Source organism: Atta cephalotes (genome assembly GCF_000143395.1).
Source record: "Atta cephalotes unplaced genomic scaffold scaffold00007, whole genome shotgun sequence".
Lineage (NCBI taxonomy): Eukaryota > Metazoa > Arthropoda > Insecta > Hymenoptera > Formicidae > Atta > Atta cephalotes.
In genome coordinates this window covers 1,780,907-1,808,200 of record NW_012130071.1, presented here as the reverse complement: position 1 = coordinate 1,808,200, position 27,294 = coordinate 1,780,907, and the positions used below count along the sequence as shown (strand labels likewise).

Genomic DNA, 27,294 nt, shown 5'->3' with positions numbered 1-27,294 from the left:
ATGGAATTAATTAAAGGCGACGTGTACGGGATACCGCACCATTTGATCTTGGCGAACTTCGCTAAAGATCCTTTGAAGTGTAGACAGGTTGCCACATTAATCTCGCGGGTAACCGAACGGAAACGGAATTTAAAGAAAATGCATTATTATTCGAAGCACGTCACGCAATCCTTTTTCTCTAAAAATTGCGTTATCTTGCACGTCTGTAATCGTTACGTGTGATTTATCAGTTCCGCGTTTATCTCGCCAATTTACTTCCGTTCCATAGAGCAAATTTATAGTATCTACTTTCTCTCCCGCGACGTCACTTTATTATTTATTTATCATTATATTTTTATACATTTATTCGATGTTTAACCAATATTTTTTTCCTGCCTTTTAATGTCATTTTTTAATAAAAATATAAAATTTGTTTTTTAAATAAGTTAATTTAATATATCACTTATTTTTATACATATAAAAAATTATTAGAACTATAAATAATTGAAACATTTAAGAAAAATGTTTTTTTTAATTTGATCAAAGATAGATTTTTTTAAATTTTATCAAAAATTATAAATTTCTCAAATTCAAACATATGTGTATTATCTTTATAGCTATATATTTTCTACTCGGACTTTCCGAAAAATAAATAAAGAATTCCGTGTGGCACTTTTCCAAATTGCGTTCGTTTCAGACTAACTGACGTATAAAGGGAAATAGAAATGCCTGATAGGAGTTTTTGATAATTTGTGAACATTTCTGTGTGAGTTGGAAAGAAGAACAGACGGAGATCTAAGTTACAAAAAACGCGAGAGACGCGCGAATTTTTTAAGCAACGATGAATGTCGCCGGAAGATCTCTCAAAGTTACAAGGACGGAAAGAAATCGACTAGTACAAATGGTTAGGACGTTATCGGTCAATCGAGAAGCAGTTGATGTTTCTTCACCTCTTTGATGTGTTGAAATCGAGAATGTTTCGAATGTTCCAATGCCCGCTGAGCAATGCACTCTGTAGTTTATAAAAGAAGCAAAAACTCTTATCTTTCTCCAGAGAACCTATAACGTACTTCAATTTTGTAACTCTTTGACAGTTCGATATTATTATATTGTCATTGCGTAGCTTTTTTTACCATATAATTGCGCAATAGATAATTTCAGAGAAATGTCATAAGTACTGGCATGTTTTAGCAAATCATGAAAGTGAAAGAGATATATATACATATGTACATAAAGTACATTAGATTGATAAGAAAAATAAATTTTTTTTTCGGTCTCTCAATTCAAAAGCTTCCATTTCATGCCAAAAGAACACTATATTTTTATCAAAAATATAAAAATTTAGAGGTCGCTAGTGAAGTTAAATGCAATTTTTAAAGACTCTAAAGAAAATCCCAGGAAAATTCCAACTGGATCTTGTTTTGAGTAAACAGACCTACAATTTGAGGAGAGTAATGACCCATTTGAATGCTTGAATGGCTTGCTAAAATCGACCTTAAATTCGAAATTTGGTCATTTTTTTACATTAATGTATTTCTTAAGATGTATATCGTAAAGTTAAATGAATTATTGCATCGTGTTCAGCGATAAAAAAAACATTTACCACATTTATAATCCGCTCTAATTCATTTTTGCATCAAATTAACATGAATTAAAGAATAAACATGTGCATGAACATATATTAAAAAAAATCAAAATTTTGATTTAAGAATCGTTCACTTGCGACTTTTAAATCTTAATATTTTTTGATAAAAATTTAGGGATGTTCTTTTGACATGAAATAGAAGCTTTTGAGTTGAGGGACCGAATAAAAAAATTTTTTTTTCTTTCTCGGTCTAATTTATACGTATATGTTTTTAGTATATCCAACAGTATTGCTGGCAGCTATTACTTGTCAGCTGTCAACTATCAGCTTTATGGTTAAATGCAATATGAATAAAATTGCTGATGTAAATATGTATCATAAAATAATTTATTATCGTAAAAAAATATATATATGGTTGGATGTATAGTATTATTTTGTAATAATTTTATAAAAAAAGAATATATTATGAAAATAATTCTTCAGTTTTTTTAGAATGCAATAGAAGATAAATATTTTAAAAAACGAGAAAAAAAAGGACAATGAGCCAAAAAATTATTCAATTACATAGTTAATGTAGAATATAAATAACATAAGTATTGAAATATAAGTAAAGAAAAATAATTATATCCTTTAGTTAAGATTTAATACGATGTGCTAGCAATAAACAAACAGACGTTTCGATCGCGATCAGATTATTATCAATGTTAACAACATTGTAAATATTTAAAATTATATCCTGTAAAAAAATGCATTATTAAGTAAGGTAAAGAAATATTTTGTATGCAAGATCTATTTATTACCAAATCTTTTTCTAATTCAAGTATTTTTAATATAAAATAAAAATTTAGAAATTGATACATGAAAAACTAGCAGGAATGACCGAAACACGGCGGAAAAATCATAAGTGATAATTGTATGGCAAATTTTGATTAGGAATCACTACCCAATATAACGATATTGATACTATCGTTAAGAATTATAGAATCGGAGTATTGTTCACAAACGAATTTGTTGAAATTCTATGAGAGAGAAAGATAAATATATAAATTAATATATAAATTTGTTCCTTGTACATGACATAGATTACTCATTTTAACTTTAATTAAAATTATAGAATGAAAGCAATATTATAATAGCAATATTATAATATAAAGTTGGAATGAAATAGTATATACAGGGTGTCTTAAAATTCGCAAATCAAAATATAACAACAAAAAAATTTTCAAAAAATTAAGTACAAGTTATTTGTAAATTTTTATTTTAAGCAATATTTCAAGTAATTTTTGAAATATAAAGGTTTAAATAATATGGTCAATTATAAACTACATTAGACAGTCATGTATCCATGAGTTACATGCGGCATATGAGAGTTGGTAAACGCTCATTTCAACACATTCACAAATGATATATTCTCTAAACATAATGTGTAATTGGCCATAAACCTTTAAATCTTTATATTTAACAAATTACTGTTTTAAAAAATTATAAATAACATTTTTTAAAAAAAATAAATTATAAATAACATAACTTAATAAAAGGTAAGAAATAAAATTGTTAAATAAAGATTCGACCATAGTCTTTTAGTTCTTATTAGTTATGTCTTCACATGTACGGTCCAATAAAATTTTTATTTTTCACTTAATTTTTCTTGCTGTAATATCTTTGCGAATTTTGAGTCATCCTATATACAGAGAGAAAGTATATATATTTTTCGCTTTCATAGGATTTTGACATTTTTGACAAAATAGTGCATAGCGATTTTGTGTAAAACTTCATTGTAAATGTCAAAAGATTTTCACGAACATTAAAGAATTCTTGCAGAAATAATGGCGCGCCGTAAACGCTTCTTTATTGACTTTGATGGAGAGAAGAAGATGACACCATTGCGAATCTTTTTACGGAAGGATCGTCAGCTGAGACAGCTGGTTCGCGATTGCCGATACGGAGATTGTTTTACCGAGATAGTCGCGGTAGTTTCACGCGTTCCACTTATTGTATCGTCGCCTATTGCTTTTGTTATACTGCATATAATCGATCGTGAAAACAATTTCAACTTCACCTACATTCGCGAGACGAAACGAAAATATCGTTTTGTTTTCGTTTCTTTCGATCTTCAAATACAACGAAACTTTTTGCAAACTTCGAACATTTTGTGATATATACATTGAATTCATCGATTTGTGAAAATCAAACGCCTCTTGCACGAACCACGAGAACAAGAGCTTTGCTGATCGAAAGATTAGTATTGATCTTTTGATGCGATAAAGGCGAGCTTGATGTGATGGAGGGTAGGTTGAAAGGGTGATTCGATGAGGCGGTTTAGATAGCAGGGCTTACGGCGTCTAGACATGGTGAGGGAAGATATGTAAGGGGAATGATGGCGAAAGGCGTGCTGTATTTGCAATAAAGCGCGCGGGTTTTCGCATGGTCGTTTAAATTGCACTTTGTGGCGGTGCGAGTGCACAGCCACTTAACATTCTAAAATACTCGCCAGTTTTTCCTCGAGTATTCTTCCATCGGTACGCCGTATTATAATTCATTTTAATTGCAACTATTTTCACGATTGAGAATAGTAAAATTTAGCATCGCGAATGTAACAGATATGCAATTTAGATAAACAGATAATAACCGTGCTGTTCTCGAAAAGCATTTGTCGTTTGCGAGAAATTTCCTTTTTTCTCTTTTTTCATGAAAGCCGTATCAAGATTTTAATAAAATTTTACAGAAAATAATAACCATCTCTTTCCCTCGTCTTCATAAATTTCTTCTGTCTTTTCTTCTTTTTCTGCAATCGATTTGAGGATGAACGTCATCAGCAAATATTTGGAGGCCAGTATACGCGTTGCGTTCTTAAAATATTTTTTCTTTAATAAAAAATTTTATCGTAACAAACCAAAAAATAACATTGTGAGAGACTGTAGCTGCCTTTACTCAAGTTTTTGTATTTCTGTCGTTTCTCCTTTATTCTATGTCAGCATTTAAAAGGAAAGAATGTGGACCAAGTAATTTCGATGCGTCCACGTCAAGTCAACTAATTGCGTTTCTTTAGATCTCGGAGCTTTTTGTCAGTGCACTTGACGTCAACGAAGAAGTTACGATGGACGGACGAATCGATTCGTACGACAGTGATTTTTTGTCATTAGCTATCGGTACGACGTTTGCGGAACAGCGTATGATAAATTGCGGATGATGGATGCGGCGATTGTCGCCTTTTTTTATGATGGCATCATCCTTGTCTCTCTTTGTTATGCGCGTTTCATCGAAACCTTGGACAATGGAGATCTTATCTCCGAAAGTTTGCCGTATAATAAGTAACTGAAAGAAAGAATTGCGAATGAACGGATCCGCCGCAGTGAAAGATGAATAATCGCGAGATTTGAGAGATTGACAAAACTTGAAACTCAAAATTTGTGAAATTCTCATTTTGTAAAGAAAATGCTTTTCTAGAACGAAGAACGAACATACTTCATTCTAAGCAGACTTAATTTCGTGTTTTATCCTTCTATAATCTTCAAGATTACGTCAATCTTAGAAACGCAAACCTCCAAGCGTTGAAAATACAAACAAAGAAAACTCAATTTCTTAGGAATAATACACGTATAATCGAAGCATATACATGTTAATATGGTTTGTTTTATTGTATTAAAACTTCAACTACTTAAAATATTCAAATTATTCAAGTACATAATTAAATGCTTAAAACTAAACGTTATTAGATGTACAAATATATATAATATTCTATAACGTATGCCTATTTAAATTAAGAATTTTGTATTAAATTTATAAATTTAATATTTATAATTTTATATAATTTTACTGAAACTTTTAGAATAAATTTCCTTCAGATTGAAAATTGAGTCATTCTCTTTTAAAACACTAGTTCAATTTTCATTCTTTAGAGTGAGATTTTCCTCCAAAGAATTTAGAGTATATAATCTTGTTATACATATGTTCTCTTATAATTTGTTACAAAAGTTATACGGAATTTCTTAATGTCAAACATAACATGCTCCATTTATATTGTCAATGTTTCAATTGTTGTAAAAGTTACTAATGCCACTAAAAAATGCAATACACGAAAGTTGGTGATACTTCGAAAATTCCAATAAGCTGCGTAATTCTCGCGATATTCGCACGAGAGTCTCTTGAGTGGACGACACATAGGCCGTGTAAAGTGGTTTGCATGGTATTAGCCAGTGCATAAAGTCACGTGTTTGCAACTGAATGAAATTATAGTTTGCATAATATCATTCGGCAAGCGCCCCTGTTTCTGCAAGCGTGAACTTGAGCTTTCATAACTGCGTTTTGTGCTTTCGTTTGGCTGCACAGGCGACTCAAAACGAGCTCTTCTAGTATCGATTTAATCCGCGACATGAAACGCAGAAAATAAATGGCCATTTCCAGAAGTGAATAAAATGATATTGTTCAAATTTTAACCAGAATGTTTTAATGCAATATTTGTTCTATTTTTTAAAATAAAAGTGTAACATTTTAAGCGAATAGAAACAATTCTTTGTTGAGTACAAAATGTGACAATTAAATCATTCAAATATAAATACAATTCTTTTGTTTCAATTCGTTGCAACGCGACGCGTTCATTTATCTTATTTATCTGGCAAACGACAAAAAGATTTATCTATTGAACAACGAAAAAAATCGTTATTGGATATCGAACCAAGGTTCGTTGATTTCAAGTTTTGACAAATTCGATTAACATGGATCAATCAAATTTTAACGAGAAGATAGTTTCATGTTTAAAACAAAGTTGAAGATACAAAAGTGACAATAATTGGATCCTTGGTTGATTGAACATTTGTATCAAATTAAAATGCTATTATTTGCTCTTTCAAAAAATACCGATTTCTTTTATCACGGATTAACATGATTATTAAGTTTGTGTATCGTTAACACATTCATTCATCAACCCATAAACAGCAATAAAAAAATTTTCTTATTCAATTATAACAAATATTAAAATCACATCGATATAAATCTAAATTTAAAAAGCAGTAATATACTCTATCGATATTTATCCGATTTAAACATTTAAACATGTTATAAAAGAAAGATAATATTGAACAAAAAATGATAACAAAAATTACGCCACGTCTTCAAATAAGTCACTGAGCTTTAGAAAAAGCTTCACAATGCATCTGACGTTGATAACAAGCATCAAAATGAAAGAACTTAATGAGAAAGATGAAAAAAAAACTCAGTGTACGGAAAAAAGATATATCTACATAGATCAACGTTGTTCACGTTTCTATTTTTTTTTCATATAATGTCAATCGCAGAATTAAATAAATTTCGCATCATAAGTATATGGGATAAGGCCAAACGAGAAATAGTAATGCAATTAGTGAGGAAGAATATGAGACAAAAAGCTAAAAAGCCATTTCGGAGATTTTAAGAATATTTTATAAAACATAGATTATAGTTGTATTGAAATTCTGGATTTCCAGGAGATTAGATTAACTTGATTCAGCAATTCACTGTTTCTTTTCTGGATGTGTCATTTGCGACATGAAAAAAAAAGGGGAATATAATTAACTAAACTAAGAAATCTTGATGTAGCTTTAAAGATTTCTTTTAAGCATCTTTGTAAGTTTCCTCATTTTCGTCTTTTACGCATATCAAGCCTCTCATTTATGCAATCAAGAACGTTGCTTGAGTATCATCGCGCAAGGGGGAAGTGGCCTCACCGGAAATAGCCACCCCGGAGAAGCAGGAGATCGAGATAAATCGGGGTAATGAATTCCACGTTGGAATAGCATCGCTCGATCGTTGGCAATTATCGAGCGACCCACTTTTTACGTTGCGGAAAACTCTCACGGATGCTAAACGCTCGTCATCGGTCTTCTATCGATGATAGCAGATAATGACTCAATCAGCAATAGGTGCATTTTTCCGATAAAAGCAACATCATCACATGTCGATTGCAATGTCGAATAGTCAAAACTTCAATAGTGATGCTAAAATCAAATAAAATATTCTTAGATTTGACGTTGTCGTTAAAATTAATTGGACATAACTTTCTTAAAAGTAATTGAAAAAAATTTTTACTATTTTACTGTTAAATTAAAAATAATTAAGATGAGCTTTAACGTAATGGGCTAAAAATGTAACTGGTATCTTCGAAATTGCATTTATCGATTGTGAATGAATATTTCCGGATTTACATCTGTTAACTGAAAGTGATAAGAATATTTTTGGAATTTATTTTGTTGACAAAACGTAAGTTAAAATATTTTTAAATCTGATTTTTACAAATTGAAATTGGTATAAATATTTTCTTGTTGATTTATAAACACGAAATATCCGATTACATTTGTACATAAGACCTTAAAATCTAGTCTTATATTTTACATAGTATCCCGCAAGTAATTGTTTCTACTTACACATGCTTTCATACAATCCGTGCATAGATCTAAATATATATCTTACGGTTACTTGCGGGTGACCTTATAAAATACCGACGAGACTTCGGGAGTCTAACCATTGCAATGCAAATTGACAGAATGGATTAGTTCCAGATTGGATTAATTCTCGGAGCTGATTGCGCTTGATTGCAAATAATATTATTATTCGTTATCCTCACGAACAAATGGATCGACGAAGTTACATCAATAGTGAGAGACGTGCTTATCTTGATTAGATCTTCAATTTTCATGTTATTCACGTGGTCTCAATAATTGGAGCGACAATTTCTCAATCAGCAAGGACAACATGCAAGGACATTTTTGTTATAGATTGATTGAAAAATAGTGGAACAATCCGACGGACATATTCAGTGAGATGCAACGTTAATATTTGTAGTTTTCGAGTTTATTTATTTAATTTAAAAATTTTAATTTGTTATTTTATTACGACATTTTTTAAACAGTATTGTACAAACATATTTTTAATTTTGGTGGTCGGGAATAAAAAAAAACTTTTAACAAGTATGTTTATTCAATTTGCTCGTGCAGAGTATTCGAAAACTTCGCGATTCACAAGATTAATTAACTGATCTGAATCAAATTTTACGTAAAAGTAGAAAGAATTTTCTAATCAGTGTAGATTATTATTATTATTGCCATAATAAGCATTACTTATTATGGCAATAAGATTCTTGGATTTTTACAAAGAAGATGGCGATGACGAGGATATGATACCTGAATGATATAACTCGAAAAGAAGAATATATACATAATCATATTTATATATGTCACATTTATATATGTCAATATTATTATAATCGGAAAAGTCTATATTTTCCTCAATATCTGCATTTTTCGATAACAATGACTTATAATTAAAAAGAATAACGATTTATTCCCAGAAAAGTATTCTTATTCTTCAAAGAAATGGAAATATAACGTCTGAAGGATGTATTTTATCAATAAAATATATAATTGATATGAGACATTATAACGTTTCTTCATAACTTGATCGAAGTAATTAAATATTTCAGTAGGTCGTTCTATTTTTCGAAGAAGTATAGAATTAAAAAGTAATTTAATTTTGTTTAATTTATTCTCCAGTTAATTATTTAAATTCTATAAAATTTAATTTAAATTCTATAAAAAAAATTACTTGAATTACAGACGTGCTTTATATAAAATACAGATAAAAAACCTAATTAATATAGCTTCGAAGAAAATATATAAATTTTTTCTTTGGAGATAATCAAATGAAGACAATGTTTAATATAAAAAAAAGAGCATGCGCTAATTAGAGATTTTTTGATCTCATGCAAATAAAGTTCTATGAATAATAATAATCTGTGACAGAATAAAAAATTCTCCATTCTAAAACATCACCGACGTTGTGATACAAATATAATTAATACGTATACATTGTTATTTATAATTTAATATTAATATTTAATTTAATATTAAGCAAACTGAATCATATATTTGGGAAATATTCGGCTCTAATAAATTTCTCTTATTTTGAGAAAATTCCCGTTTATTATATAGATTTTTTACAGCATTTTTCCCAGAGCGATACTTAAACGCTGTCCTTGAGGGAGATAACGTGTACCAGGCGCATCCTCGAGCACGTAGCCCGTGGAGAATCGGAGGTGGTTTTATCTGAAAATCACTAAGCCGTAGCTTCGACGGATGCACGTTTCTATAATTCGCCTAATTGTGCTAGGTCGGCGACCTGAACGGGGGCCCGTGTGCGAATCAGATTAGATCGTAAGCACCTGCACCCGGTGAGCACCGTGCAGAATTGAGATTGCGAGAAATTCGTATGGAGTGAGCTTACAGACCGAGTTTACGGGCCAAGCCTGTCTCGGCTGTCTCCCTCTCTGCTCTTGTTATGTATGTATGTATAATCTCGTTAGACAACGCCATTGCAGCTCTCACAATATCAATTTTTTTTTCTTTTCAGACAACACGTTACAAATGCTTGTTATTTTGGAATATCAACTGAAGCGATCGGCTTCTGAATGATTTCGTTATTTCGCTCATTCTTATTTGCACACAGTAATAACGTGAAGATTGTAGCAAAAAGAAAATGTTTTAAGATTCGGACAAACTGATAAATGATAATTGTGCGAATACACGAAGAGTATTCTCTTCCAAGAAAATTTCCGACAAAATTGTTTTTTTTAATGTGGATAGTGTGATATCAGAGATACATTTCTTTGTTGTTTCTGAAGAAAAGCGAAAAAGTTACTTAATTCGTTGTGAAAACGAGTTCTACCATACAGAATTCTTTCGAGAAGATGGAACTATTCTACCAGCAATGAGACGAAACTTTTTTCGTAAACATCAGCGAACTTGCTAACGAGTTAGCTGATTTCCAGTCAGATTTCTTAGCTCGAAAGTTTCTCAACCAAAGCGCGCGCGAAATTATTCTCACGTTACCATTCAATTTAATATTCAAGTTAATATTCAATCTGTTGCATTCCCATTTTAACAAAGAAAAACAAAACCTTGTTTTCACTTAGCGAATATGACTTTTCTCTATTGTGGTTTCCGAGTTTCATTTTCTGGAGATTCAGATGTAATAAAACGAGAAAATCACATTTTTACTTGCGAAATGTATATGCAATGCAAGAAAAAATAAAATTATTATGTAAGATTCAAGTAATCCGCGTTTTCTCAGAATTACTCGATGTTAAATTATTAATTATTTCGTATTTACGAATTTATCAGCTTAGTCCAGCTGATTACAGTCCATTTAACTCTGAAAATGTAATTTATTTTCTTAATAATGTTACATTTAAAAACTTTTTTTTCTGATAATTGATAACTTTGTTTATTAATGTAAAATCTTTTTTCTAACATTTTAATTTTTTTATAGTTTTTTAATCATGTTGACTCAAACGATATGATGACCTAAATTTAAATAAACCAGCAGGGTTAAAATGATTAAAGATCTTGGCGTTTGGTCAGATTACATGTATAATATTTGTCAATGGACAAAACAATAATTTTTCAATTTAAGTACATTTGATCAGTTTAATTCGATATTTTTTTTAATATTAGGTGTACAACTTTGCTTACGTCATTTTCCTATAGATGGCTTTAGCGGTAAGTGGTGATCGAAATAAATAGATCATAGACGTCATACAATAAACTTGGGCATCTGTCATAACCCCATAGAAACATTAGTCGATTTGTGTCTGCATCATAAAGTTATTCTCGATTGAAAATGTCAGTTTACGAGCCAAATTCTCGTCATTTGCGGGAGGTTTTAATTTTTTGCTTCAATATGAAGAAATCTGCGGCTGAGGCTCATCGAATGCTCTCAAATACTTATGGTGAGGCCGCTTTAAGTGAAAAAACGTGTCGTGAGTGGTTTCAACGCTTCAAGAACGGTGATTTTGACGTCCAAGGTCGTGCTTTGTATTTGGTGGGATCAATTCGGCGTAGTGTATTATGAACTGTTAAAACCGACTGAAACAATCACAGGCGATCGGTATCGAACGCAATTGATGCGTTTGAGCCGAGCAAGACAAACGGCCGCAATACAACGAGAGACACGATAAAGTGATTTTGCAGCATGACAATGCTCGATCCCATGTTGCGAAAGTGGTCAAGACATACTTGGAAACATTGAAATGGGAAGTCCTACCCCACTCGTCGTATTCTCCAGACGTTGCTCCCTCCGACTATCACTTGTTTCGATCAATGGCACACGGCCTGGCTGACCAGCATTTCCGGTCTTATAAAGAAGTAAAAAATTGGATCGATTCGTGGATAGCCTCAAAAGATGACCAGTTTTTTCGACGCGGGATTCGTACGCTACCCGAAAGATGGGAGAAAGTGGCCAGCGATGGACAATACTTTGAATCATAAATGTATAATCAGTTTTTTACAATAAAGCCTCGAATTTCGGAAAAAAAACGGCGGAAGCAAAGTTGGCAACGTTGTACACCTAATATTATTGAAATGTTATAGCACTATGAGAGAATTATCATAACAAACTTTTGGCTGATCTATAGAATCTTAAAAAACAAATTTTTCCAAAATTTAAAGGAAATTTCTAAACGTATCTAATTTCCGAAAAAATAAACTACGATTTTTCATTATTTAGAGCACATGATTGTGCTCTAACTACGCGTCTAAAACGTCCAATCATTGTTTTACAGACGATAGCTGTGAAACACACAAAGTAGTCGTTCCAGACGCGGACGCATGGCTGCTTAGCTAACATTAAACAAGCAACAGTACCACTTTAGTGCGAAATGTACACAGGCATTTGCAATAAAATCTCGTTTTAACCGTTGCAACTCGAATGTAAAGTAGAAAAGGGCACGTAAAAGCGGATCGGTAGAAGACGTTCCCGAGGTCGACATTATTTCAAGTGGAAGTGATGTTTTAACAAAGATAAATCTCGCTATGATTGCTCCAAAGTATCCAAGTCAGGTTTACAATACCTTTATACGAAGAACACACACACCGGAAACACTGAGCGTGCATAAATCATGACGCGAGGTGAAATGCACAATGCTCGTTTAACCGAGTTCCGAGAACGATGCGAAACCGCAACCTATTTTCCGCGAGGAAAAGAAAGATCACGATCAGTTCCCAATTCAGGGTGGGAAAAACTGGAGACCAGCGGATATGGAAGTAGAAGTAGAGCAGTAAAACTCTTGCAATTTTTCACACCCCACCGAATTCGACTCGTTGACACGTCACTGTGTTTCCAGTGCGCACGGCACGTTAGCATAAAGTGCACGATTATCGGAATGTTTCTTGGTTCTGTTTTATTTGTCTGAGTTATAAATGTTTCACTTTGATGTTTTTATCTTTTCTGTATTAATAATAAATAACTATAAAAAAAATAATATCTGATTTAAAAGATTTTATTAAAATATCTCTAATAATAAGTGAATTTTTTAATAATTTTTTACGTATCATTTATTATATGAAAATTAATAAAAATAATTTTTATGATCAGGTAATATTAAATATTGCTACATTGCTACGTTGTTCTGTTGAATTTTCGATACTTTTAATAATTTCATGATATTATCACATCCACTCGAGAGAGTAGCTTAAAAATTGAAGAGACATATCCTAAGGGACAAACCGAGTTTTCGTAAAACTGGATGGAAGAACGACTGTGTGAATAACATATTACTTTGGCTCTCAAATTCGGTATGAGTAACTACACAGCAACTTTTATGGAATTCTGTCCCTTTGATCGTGACTATCTACCCGTAAAATCCTTTGGGGCGACAGAAAACAGTATAGCCTCTTTACTGACTCAAATGTTTTTCTCTAACGATCGTTGAAGCACAAATTGATACTCTCTGGTATACTTACCTACTTGTTTCTGAATTTTAATACTGTTTTCTCTCATATTTTCCTAAACCGTGCGGACGTGATATCTTTTAACCAGTATCCCGTGCAAGTTTTTTAGCAGACATACAAGGAATATCAATTTAGAATCTTTTTACTCCGAGTAAATATTTTTTGCATTTGAAGTTATATTTTTAATTAAAAATAAGATAAGATGATCAGAAAAACCTAATTTTGTAGGCTTTGAAAGACTAAAAATAGACTAAAAAAGACTAATATTTATTATTCTCTAAATTTTTTGGAGTGGAATATTATTCTAAAGAGTAAAAATTGAGCTACTCTTGAAAAAGAGTGGTTAAGAGTTCAATTTTCTATTTTTAAGAGTGAGATTTACTCTTCATAGTAAGTCATTTTAAAAGTTTTAGACAGTTGGTAAAATGGAACGATTCCGATGTAATAATGATGTACATGTAACGATGAACATTATCCCGCATGTGCATTTGCCATTCAATAATTATCATCAACTGTGATGTAATGGTAATACGGATAAGTTCAGGCAGTAAATTAAACATTGGATGGCAAAATGGAAATTGGCAGTCCGATCCCTCCTCTAAATCTCGGTAATAAATCCGGGCTATTAAACTAATAAGCCGCGATACACTACGAGAATGACGTAAAAGACGCTTTCTTCACACCTGCCGTGTCCCGAGCGACACGTTTATTGCCCCTCTTGTTGCGTTACATTCACACTTGCAGCCCTTCTAGAGACAGAAAGCTTTCCTAGCGCGCAAGCACATTAACGCTTTCCTACGCGCAACAACACATCGAGCTTGCGGTACTTGGCTTTTACTATCGCATAACGCACACTTACATACACTCAACAATAATATAAACATACATATTTATGTTTGGGAGAGTGTCAATGGATCGTGTTAAGTAAATGGATCGTGTTAAGTAAATTGCTTCTCTACGGGATGGTCCGAAACTTTCACGTGGTGGAACATCTAATATTATAAGGAAGAAATATACGAACATCACTAAAATGCGATACCTTCTAGTAGACGCTAACTAACTTTTCACTTCTAATGAAGTTTGATCATTCCATTTGAATTTTCGTTAAAATGCATGACTTTCGCGAGTAATATTTTGGATGTCCATTGTGTTCTGCAGTTTGACCCACATCGGAATTTTATTAGAGGATGACACAAAAACACGTGTGGCTTTAAGGTGCCTGGTAGTTTCGGAACAGCCTGTACGTGTATACCGAGTATATGCCATATGAAATTCCGTGTATTTTGCGGAATATATACGTGCGAAACGTGTGCGTGTACGTGTGAGTGTGTGAACTGCATGTATAATACAACGCTTGGCTGCAACCGTGGCGTGATCTTCTCTTTTAATCTTTTAATCTCGCCGCGTCGTAGTCATCCACGAGAAAGATCACAAAATTTATTGTACAACAAAACTTACTGGAAAGACTATGATATTAAACTGTATTTGTAAAAGAGTCTGCTTTTTTAGTAAATGCTTTGGTTTTTTTTCTCACGCATAAAGTTGATGGATATAAATGCGTACAAGGTGTCTTAAATTATATTGTTACATTTGACTCGCACATTCTTTGATAAATTTGAAGTTAATCTTATCAAAGTTTATTGAAATATCAGTTCTTTCACGTCTGTTTAATTTTTCACTTTATTAAATACTTCATTAATTCAGAATTCATTAAAATTGTCATATTAAAAATATTGACATGAAATGTCGATATTTTTGCTAAAGATCGAGTCCAAATTTGTTTAACTCGACTGTAAATCTCGACGGCTTAATTTCAAATCACCTTGTGTTCGTGTTAGCAATATCTTTATGTAAATATATTCTTTTTAAAAGAATAAGAAAGATAATGACAACACATGACGTAATCAAACTTATTAGGAAGTAAAAATGATATGCGCCATACATACGCATTTATGCTCGCTTACATAAAGCTAAGCCACTTCTGATTGCATCGAGAGCACCGCGGAAAATGCATTTTCGGCACAGTAAAGTATACCCGTGTATATATGTATCTATATATATGAATGTATATCGCGTCTGTGTACGTGTAAGTGTGTGATAAAAGCGAAAACGCAAAAGGCGTACAAAAGGCGCCAACGCCACTATGGAAAGTCGAACCCCCATGGAAAAGGTATAAAATTCGTGTGCATTATTCGAAAAGGAATAACGTCAATCGCCACTTTCGATATATAAAGATCGAATCGACATATATGTATACATATCGATTTAATTTCTTCATTTATTTGTTCACGTCATTCATAAGTCTGGATCTACAATAAATGTTTTAAGCCTTAAGCCAGAAAGAAGAAATGAATGAATCACAATTAATTATTCGTATTCGATTGTAATTGATCAATTTCTTACGGCTTATATAGCTTATACTCATTCATTATTACAATTGATTGAGCGTAATTGTACGTAAGTGATTGTAAGAATTAACCCATATAAAGCTTATTCTATAATTGCGTAAGAATAGTTGTGTGTAGTTGTAAGAATTAACCAATCATGGTCAAATATTCGATCATCATTAGTCAATTCTTACAACTACAACCACTTATAACTACGCTTACGCAATTGTAGAATATGAGCTTAAGAAGAATTCGACTGTGATCAATTCTTACAATTACAATTATTTACAATTATGTTTACGCAATTATAGAATGGGCTTAAAATACAATCAGGTTAAAATGTGTTCCGTTTAAGGCCCTTTTCTACCAGTGTAGATTAACTTTAATCTTGGTTTAATTTACTCTTTATCTTCTTCTAAAAATTAGAAAAAGATAGAGGGTAAATTAACTTGAAATGAAATTTAATCTATATTGATAAAAATGGACATAAGAGGATGTAAAGTCCATGCAGCCATTTCTTACGGTCATTTCTTATTCGATTTCTTTTTATAGCCGTTCAATAGATAGGTACGATAAATGATAACATTCGCATTAGTTTCGATTCCTCGATAAAAAAAGACAGAAATGCCTGAGGCGGATCGCAATAATATAAGAACTCTCTCCTTCCTATCCTTGATTCTTTTCTCCTTAGATTAGTGCGACTGAAAATAATCTGATTTACGAGCGTCAATAATAACAGGAATTGCATTGGACACGTTATCGATTATCGCAATTCGAACTGATGCACTCAATTGGATACTCCGATTTGTTTTTAGATAGATCGTAAATTGACATAATGATGGACATGAGCTTCATTATATTTTCGGAACAAATTCATTGATTAAATTTAAGTTACTCATGAATTTCTATTAATAAAAGTTATATGTTATATGATTAACATTAAGGGAATCGCACATCGATATTTATCTTTGATTAAATATAATAATGTTAATACAATTGTTTCCTTAAAATCATTTGCAACGACATTCATTACGTTTGTTTATTTACTGTTACTCTAAACATTTCTTTTCGATAACATTACACGATAGTTTTTTTTTATGCTCCTTTAGATCCAAAGGTGTAAATCCCAATTATGAAATCTCGTAATTCCGAAAATGTGAATATTACGAAAGAAAGAAAGACACGGAAAAGTTTTTTTCAAAGGTATTTTAGGAAAGTGTAAGGAAAAAAAGAACATTCTATGCGAGCTTTTCCTGTGGCTGTAATTGTTGCAAAATTCTCACAATGTTTTTAGTTATTAATATAACAGTGTCAACAAGTTATTATTCTAATTATAAAATAAAAGTTTAAATTTCATGTTATATAATTTTCATACTTAGTATAAATCAATTATAAATTATGGAAATTTAAAAAAAGATAAATAGATTCCAGAGAGAGCTCACATACATCGTTTAAATAATAATGCATGTTTTTTCAACGTCACGATTTGATCGTGATAGTAACACTTATTTTTTTCTGTTAAAAAATCGATTTCAAGAAACGTAATGCGATTTCAAGAAACGTAATGACCGAACATAAATTCATGTGAATTAATCCGATATGTCCTATAAAAATAACAATCTTTTGAAGAGAATAATTTAACGCTAGAATCGAATCGAATTAAAAAGACTTTTCGTGAAAAGCCAGTTGATTTCCATAGAGATATTGGATTCTATCGCTATCCTATACATCATTGTCACAGTGAGTGTCATGACGAAGGTGTGCGCGTGGCATAGCTTGGCTGTACATTCTAATGCCAAGTGACAAGATTTCACGTTAGGTGTGCGATCGACATATCATGATCCTGATGGCATATATGTATTCATAGGTCGATGGTAGTCGACGGCGTGTCGCGTTCGGTTCAGTCCCGTCCCATCGTTTCGCATCGATTGGTGGCGCATCGATTGTTCCGGCAAATATCGGACTATGCTCTGACCCAATCACGTTGACATGAATCACTCAACAAGTCAACGACTCGCTGCTGTTAAAGCCGCGAAAGCATTTATACTTTCCCCTAAGGACTTTTTAAAGGGGATGCGCCCTTTCCGCGCTCATATATGACCGGAATTCCCGATGAATATCTTGCGTTGCAGCCGCATGCTCTTGTGGAAAGGACCTTTCGGACAGGAAGTCTTTTCATGACACAAGTTAGCGTGGGCAATCGCTATTGCTGTTTTATTTCGAGTTTAAATAAAGTTATGAAAGCATTCATAAAAGTCATACGAAAGAATCCGTGGAACGTCGCCATTTTTCAATCTTAATACTTAATAAAAATATACTTAATAAAAATATACTGCATATAAACATTTTACATATAAATTGCAGTTACGGCATTGATCGGAGAGTTGTTAATTTTTAAATGGTTTATATACTTAAAAACGTTTTAAACGTTATTGAAGAATATAAAGAATGATGCCTCCAACATACTATAGGTAGCTGTTCCTATTAGTGCGTCTTTAAGCCAACGTGCTTATTAATGAATTAATTATTAAATATTGTAACTTTAAATTTAGCTGCTTGTCAGAATCAATATTGATTTTTCAATATATATTTTTCTTATAGTATTATTTTTCTTATAGTATTTTTTTAATCTAAAAAAACGTTAATATTTTATAATGTTTTTAACAAAAAAGAAAATTTTTGTTCCTATATTAGAATGCCCTTTCAATAGATGATGGCCTTATTAATATATTCCCTATTTGTGAGTCTATTTCTATTTGATTCATTTTAACATAATAGTTACTAAAACAGATGATAGATGCAAGTTAATTGTTTCAATTAATATTATATACATCATTATTTTTATTATACTTACTATTTCAATGTACACTCATAATACAACGCTCTTAATTTTAATATAGACCACACTAATAGAGACAAGTTTAAAATTTTGCGAATATATTACTGCACTTACATAAATTCCTCTATAAAATATTTGATATGCATCTTTCGATCTAAATTTACATCTAAATTTACAATATTATACTATACTTTAATTAGAGTTGAAAAATAAAATATTATCTTTGATATAATATTAATTTCTATTAAATTAATAATATTAATTAATAATACATTAATTTCTATTAAATTAATAATTTAATTTAATAAAAAAATATCTTTATTGTGTTATTTTCTTTTATAGCTTGCTCAAAATATTTAAATACAAAGGCGTATTAATAGGGACAGACATAATGGTAGAATTTCACTTTTCTAGTTCTCATCTGTGTAGTTGTTTTTGCAGACACACAAAAATGTCAATATTTTATGTAATTTTTTAGTAGATTTACAGTGAATTCACATATACATATATTAATTTAATAATGTACAAAAAATTCAAAAAGTTTTATTTTTGTCAGCAATTGGATTTGAATTTATAGATGCTAAAAAATAAAAAATCTGCCCAATCAATATACTGAATGTGAATATATCTACAAACAAAAAATCATATCTATAAACAAAAAAAACAAAAAGAGAACAATAAATATGCATAGATATCTCTATGAATATGCATAAATAACATTTTTGCTATACATGTGTTTCAGGAAAACATCGCTTTTTCACGAACAGGCTCTGTGTATTGAATAGCCACCGTTTATTCTATAAAAAAATTTCTGTATTCTTTAATAAATATTGTAAGTTGCAATTATAAAAAATATCCTATTTATTTAACACGATGTGTTTAATGGAAATAATTATTATCAGCGCGTTTTAAGAAAATCAACTATAATTTCGTTAAGGAAATATGTGAAGGATATGCGTTACATCAAAATATTTTTTATTTTATTTCATTACATATCGAGTTTCCAGATATAACCGAATTCGAGGCGAGTGATGGTGTCGCGTATTGGAAAAGGAATTATTGTGAAAGGTCTTAATTTGTGACGCGAACGAAGCGTATAACTGCTTCACTTATCAATTTGATCATCGGTCATCCCGATATTGTGTGCTATTATCATAGACGCATTGTGTAACTAGAAATATAATTTTTCGATGCGAGACACTGCACGTTATCACAGACCGTTGATTACGAAGTTGCGACAGGCGCGTTAAATAAGATTTAACGAATCAGACAGTTTTGATCCCATTGGATATCATTTAATTTCTTCATATTCTTTACAAGCGCTCCTCTTTCTTTTTTCTTTTGTTTTTTATGATATGTAGTAGATAGCTGATAGATGTACCAATAAATTGATTAACGAAAATGCTTTTATATTCTTCTTCTTTACTAAACGTGTAATTATACTTTCGTAATCGTAAGTTCTTGAAAATATAACTTATGTGCTAGTAAAGTCAAGTCATAGAAATCTCTTTCATAATTTTTTTCGCACTCTCTATGAAGCTTGCTTCCGAGTTCGATAAGATTTATTGCGAATTCAACTGCTTGACTGCGTTGTGCACACCGGTGCACACTAAAGGTCATCGCACACAGATTTAGTCTTGACCGATGAAACTTCAAGCATAAATCCTGCGAACAATATGGTAACTCAGGCTGAACAGCTTGATGATCAAGATAATAATTCGCCTTTGCCAATATTACTATGCTGTTATATCAATTTGCTTATATCAATAATCTGACTTTTCACATGCTTAATATGATATCAATCAGTTTAATCAAATTTTTCCATCGGATTGTTACAAAAATAATGAAATAATCTCGCGCGTTTATATAATACATAAAATTTATTTCACCGGAATAATTTCAATATCTTCAACAAGTACGCTTTTTCCTTTACAACGATATACCAATCGCATAGCTATAAAATTGCTCTGTTGTCTCGTACAGAACTGTCTATATTTCTGATCCAAACGATCTGCTACTTCGATTGAAAAGGAAGAGAAGCGAGCAGCAGCTGAACGCGGGAATAGGGACTTCGTAGGAATTCAGGAAATTGAATTATTATCGTCTGTTCGTTTCGAAACTCGCGTGTGTCCGTCTCGGATGACTGACCCAGCAATAACTCGCACAGAGCTGCGGAATTTCCACGGACAATCGACGTTGTAGTAGAGCGGGATAAATATCGGGACCACTGTTCGGTCGCGATATTTGATCGATCGAGCGTAACGCGCGGTTCATCCAGATATATATATATGTGTGTGTGTGTGTGTGTGTGTGTGTGTGTGTGTGTGTGTGTGTGTGTGTGTGTGTGTGTGTGTGTGTGTGTGTAGTGTGTGTGTGTGTGTGTGTGTGTGTGTGCGTGGTGTGTGTGTGTGTGCGTGGTGTGTGTGTGCGCGCGTGGTGTGTGTGTGCGCGCGTGGTGTGTGTGTGTGTGTGTGTGTGTGTGTGTGTGTGTGTGTGTGTGTGTGTATTTTTTTATTATGAACACGCGAAATCGGCCTACGCGGATTAATCAAAATAGTCAAGTAATTATTATCAGTATAACAAATTATACAACCAGTGATTCACGGAATGTGTTAATTATATAATTTATAACGTTTGTATTTTTTTATAAAATAAAATAAAATACATTATATATCACGCGATATTTTCACGCTTCAAATTTATGATATACTAGAATTTCTATTCGAGATATTTCATATATTCTAATTATTATCGAGTATACTGATATCGCGGCGCGAGGGACTATTAATGGCATCATTATGGAATGAACAGCCAAATTATTCGTTGATGGGTCACGCGGACGAGGGAGTGCACTGACCCCGTGCAACTATTTTATTTATGCAATGTGCAAATTGTTTGATTTTGTGCGCCACTATATAATTACCATATAATTGGGTTCCCTATGTATTGAATAAAACGTCGGCAACGGTCGCGTTTTGAACAAATGTTACTCTAAACATTAACAAGGAGAATATTAAAAAAGGAATTTCTGATTTTCTTTATTTAAATATGTAATTGAAAGATTTGTGTAATTCTCTTTTGTATGTAGATTTTGATATCATGAGTACAATAAAATTATTAAAAAGTTTGTAACGTTTGGGAAATACATCAAATATTGAACACGAGGGCACGGTTTCAAACATGGGGCATTTATTTAAATTTTAATATTCTTGCGTAATTTTCCAGGTATTTCCCAAATGTCACAAATTTTTTAATGACTATTATATATTATTTATAATAGAAGGTCAAAATCTACAAAAAACGCTTTTTCTTTTACTTACATTTTTTTTTAGCAAAAATCGATCTTTTTTTATATTCTTTACATTTTAAAGAGTTAGAGACTGCGTACAATCAAAGAAAATAGGGAACAGAGAATAAAGGTTTCAACCTATCTCGGTATTTCATAGTACATGATAGAAATTTTTATTCTCTATTCCCAATTCCCTATTCCTTTGATTATGCGCAGTCCCTTATGATAAGAAAATGGTAGTAACTGGAATCAATTCACGAGGGTCACAACGCTGAGAGCGGAAGCAAATCACTCGCGAATTTAGAACGTTAGATCTGTCAGCCGCCACCCGATCTCTTTTGAACTTTATTTTATGTATCATCTGGTGACACCAGAAGAGACGAAGTCGATTCGATTGGCGCGGGAATGAGCTCATAGAAGCCGCGTACATGCACTAGAATATTGATCCATTCTTTATCGTAGCAATAAAGCATGCTGGTAGGAAGAATACGGAGAGGCGATACGCGAAAAGTCGTATTATCTCGCAATGCACGACTGGAATTGTCCGATAAACGAGCGTGAATGAAATACTGCGCACTGTGCACGTCCGCAAGTATTTTTTGCATATTTTTTTTTCACCATTACGCAATTTGTCGAATTGATTTTCCATGAACAAAAGTTGCGAATAGTTCCCGAATTATATAATCAATTGAATGTCAAAAAGTGTTTGGTCGCCTTGAAAAAATTCTAATTATAAAGATTGCAAATTGGAATGGAGTCAGCTTCGTTATCGAAAGGATATATGTCTGTTGTATCATTTTATCGGTCTGTGAGATACAATACAACGATTTGTCTGGAATATAGCGCTTCAGTTAGCGCGAGCCTCGTATAATCCGATTGGCGGGACTAACGAGCGATTCATCGCTGCAAAAAGCGTGAAAATTCTGCAACGGAAAGTTTTAACGATGTAGCCATGAGAATGTGCGAAACTTACGAATGAACAGTGAATTAAAGAGGACACGCACGCATTAAATAAACATACGTCAAGATTATATTATATCCGAGCGCGTAAATTGTTTGGAGCGATATTAATAATGTTATTATCATTATAATTGATATATCATTATATAGATTTGTAAGCCTTATCTTGTAAGTGCATGGTAAAGTTGCAAATGTGCGATGTAATGTAAAATTATAGAATTTTTTGCGTATATGTTTTAATTAATCATGCATCATAGTGTAACTAAAAACAATGCCTTACATAATAGTTTAAAACCTATTGTATTTAAACATTAAAAAGTGCATTAATTGAAATTGCTATTTGAAACGAGAAATAATAAAGATTTTCTTGATATCAATTCAAAAGCTCGTGCATAATGCTTTAGAGTCTTTTTAAAAAGCTACAAAAGCGTCTTCGCTTTAGAAATTTATACTGTATTTATTCTGCTACTAAATGACTTTTAATATAATATAGTAGAATGCAGTAAATTGCTCTTAAGAAAGAGAGACACTTTACATCCAGTTAGTATTTCGCGGCGGACACAAATATTTTAATCACGAAGGAAAAATTCAAAAAACTCTGTAGCGCGCGGTTGGTGACTCTTTACCGTATCGATCGTGTCTCGATCGTCCTACTTTTCCCGCGGGCTCAGTCTAGACAAGTAAATTGCGTTGTCGACGCGTTTAATTGCGCGCTCAACCCGGATCAGCTAGTCAAATTAGCAATCGAGTTCATGTGATACGATTGATAAAATAACAGATCGCCGTTTGAATACTTATTTAATAGATATCAAATTAAATACTGGTTATTGGAAGAATCTGTATATTCAATCTATTTTGTTTCAGAATAAATTATAAACTTTTCTTGATCATTTCGCCCCCCCCCCCCGCCTTCTTCCCCTATGTACACTTCAATTATAATTCTTCGCAAAAATGTCCTTTTATATTGTCTTGGAAATATTGTAAAATGGAATTTTGTGTACACAGTTATTATTAGACAATAAAGTTGTAAGCAATAGAATGTTATTCGCGCGAAAATAAATTTTAAAATAAATAAATTGTGTTTCTCTTGAATAAACAGGAAACGATCAACGTCCTAGAATAATAAATTTATTGGAGTAAATGTAACAATGCATAATTTAAGGAAAATTTGTTAAAAAATAAATTAAGATTTGCACTAATTATTTTTGATGATTTATTGTTTCCTACTTACACAAGAAACTGTGTAATTTTCTTTCTGTTTTGTTCTTATTAAAACATTTGGCGATAAGTGGACGAATGTAGACGTTGTGAGATGACAATTCTTGTAATTATCGCACAAGAAGAAACAGAGTGTTTCCCAATGTCCTCGTATTGGCATAACAGGATACGTGTGGCTGTCTTTCGTTTCATGTGTCATGATGTGCCGATTTTTGTCGCGACATTTTATACCTTTCCCACGTGTGTCGAGTAGTGACGCTCTGTGTTTTGTAAAGAAAAAAGCTAGAAAAACAAATAGCTAGAATCCACAACCGGCGTATCGACAACAGTTTCGTAATCGTGGCTTTAGTGTTCTTCAAATTCGACTGCTGAATATTGTAAATGGCAAAAAACGAAACGCGACTGACCGGAAATGGATATTTGCTCCCTTCGGCGTGTGTATCGTGATCGAGATATCCTTTAGATCTTCAACGTATCATTTTTTTTTCTTTGTCGAAGTGAGGATCGAAGAGATTATGTCTTTTTCGTTTTTTTTGCAATAATTATAATATATTTTTATAATAAATTTAATATATTATTCACGAATAGATATGAAAATTATTATATTACATAATTATTATAAATTTACGAAATAAAATTTTTATGATACCAAAGAAAAGATTTGTTAAGATAAAAAGCAATCGAATAATAAATTAAACGTATTGTCAAAAATCAGAACAATATACTAGTGATTATACCTATACAACATGTTCTTATATTCTCTTTTATATTCTATTTTATATTTTATTTTAAGTAATCTTTGCAGAAATCGATTTATATTAATTGCGTGTATCGATTTGTTATTTTTCAAAATATAAGGAATACAATGACATGTAAGATATTGTATTATATATTATTAGAGAAATGAAGAGCGTCGAAGTCTTTTCTCATTTACTACGTCTTTCTAATCACGGAATAAATCCAGTGCAACAGGATCTATCGCTAAACAAACGTTGACGGTGCGATCCCATCCGACATGTAACAGTAAATCTCTCGAATCGCCCGTACGTGCACTCCATTACAGTCTGACATAGTGGACATCGGATAAGCTCGTCGATCCTCGCCTAGACAGCAAACACGAGCCGCAACTGACGGATGCGTTTAGGTGACTCGCGAGTCCGTCGATTTCTCGAATACACCGTATGTAGAACGATATGAAAATGAGTCGACCACGCGTCGTACGCGATGAAATGATGATCAATAAAATAACACTGCAGTCCACACCACGTAACAATATCCAAATATATGCACACATATATAGGGTGTCCCAGGTGCCCCATATTCTTGTTTTATCTATATTTACGAATTTCTCGATCAATTTGAAGTAGATCTCTCTGACAATTTCAAAATACTAATCAAGTTTAAATTGTTAATAAAAGCAAGTACTATCGCGAACAATAATTCAGATAATAATAATTTCTTTCAATTCCAATAATTTTTATTTGAAGAATAATTACAAAGATCATTGTCCAAATTTTTCTAAAATAAGATCAAGTCCAAATTGATAAAGAAATACATACAGGGAATGCAGAGTATCCGGCGCACCCTGTATACATGCGTAGACGGATGAATATAAATATACGTAATAAATATATCACGTGACGTCCAAGATTAGCGCATCGCAGGAACGATTACGGGTGTCAAGGAGGCATTCTTTGACAAAGAGAACACAAAATGGAAAACGAGCTAAAGGATAACGTTAGAATAGACCGATGATGAGCAAGTATTCTCGAGACTAAATGCTTGAAGACTGCAGTTCTCGTGCTCGTTGCGTTGTGGTAATGCGGCACCTTAAAGCCGTCATAGGTCCAGGAGCCTAACTTCAAAACACAGGTCTGTACGTCGTACGGAAAGAACTCAACGTCGATGGAGCAGGAAGATTTATATACGGCCGGCGGTTGCCACACGACCAATCCCGAATGGTAGACCGTGGCCTTGGTCATCAGCGTCACCTCGTAGTTCCCATCGGCGCTGGAATCACCGAAGAAACGAGCCGAGCGTGATCACGATTGGCACGGAGAGAAGGTCTCTGGATGCTGCCATCCTATCTTTTTTTCCTCTTTTCTTCGTTCCCTCGCTATTCTTCAGTCTTTCTCGATATCGACTTCCATGTATCGACAAAATGAATCTTATTCACGTTTATACCGTTATCATGATACTTTCACTATTCACTACTTTGCGAAACGTTTCCAATTGTCCAGAAGAGACTGAAACGGAAATCTGATATATCCGACTGACTCGCGAGATCGATAACTTCGGAAATAACATGGATTCGTGTTTCAACCTCACTCGAGAAAGAAGTTGCTAACGACTATTGACTTTGCTTTTGATAAAAACAAAAATCACGCGATTAAATGTTTTTTTCTTTAGAAATAGGATTTTAATAAAAAAATAATATTAATTGTTTTACCGTTCTGGAAGAATATTCGATTGAATATTGTCATGTTTGATTCATTGCCTCGTAATAAATATGATCGTGTTATCTCGAGCTATATGGCAGCATCCGACTTCGGGGATGATTTCTGGGGAACTCGTGTTCTCTCTCTCGATTGTTGGAGACCAACGCGACGAGCCAATCGTCTATGATCTACTCTATGCTTAGGATCTATTTGATCGCCGTCCCGGAGACGCATCCCGTACGGAGCCGTGTCGGATCCGCGTCTCGGACGTTCGGCGGACTAATTGGTAACTCAATTAATTGTTCGAGGACTCGAGGGAGTTGAAGGGAAGAAGGGGCACGACTTAACGGCTACCATGCGAATTTACCTTAAAGCCGTCATAGGTCCACGAACCGAACTTGAGGACACAGGTCTGCTCGTCGAATGGGAAGTATTCCACGTCGATCTCGCAGGATGACTTATATATGGCCGGCGGCTTCCACTCGACCAATCCTTGACTGTAGATTGTGGCCTTCGTGGCCAAGGTCACCTCGAAGTTGCCGTCCGCGCTGCGAGCGAGCACATTAGTGGTTCTGGGCGCTGCGGCGGTTGAGCTTACTTTGTACTTCCGATTCGATACCAAGCCGTCTTTTTTATTTTTTCTTTTTTTTAATTTATTTCTGTGTGTGTGTGTGTGTGTGTGTGTGTGTGTGTGTGTGTGTGTGTGTGTGTGTGTGTGTGTGTGTGTGTGTGTGTGTGTGTGTGTGTGTAGTGTATACGTAGTTACGTTAGTTATTAGTTAGTACGTAACGTTACTTACTTAACTTAAACTTAAACTTAATTAACGTTACTTAACGTAACGTA

The 27,294-nt window shown here is 32.9% G+C and overlaps 1 protein-coding gene across 1 annotated transcript in view; it reads right to left on the bottom strand.

Annotated features, from left to right (window-relative positions):
- The window catches only part of LOC105626977 (acetylcholine receptor subunit alpha-like), a 286,825-nt gene that overhangs the window by 81,875 nt on the left and 177,656 nt on the right, over positions 1–27,294 (bottom strand). The window contains exon 5 of the mRNA XM_012208264.1: positions 26,819–26,999. Within this exon, the coding sequence (XP_012063654.1) occupies positions 26,819–26,999 (181 nt within the window). The remainder of the gene's footprint in view (positions 1–26,818; positions 27,000–27,294) is intronic.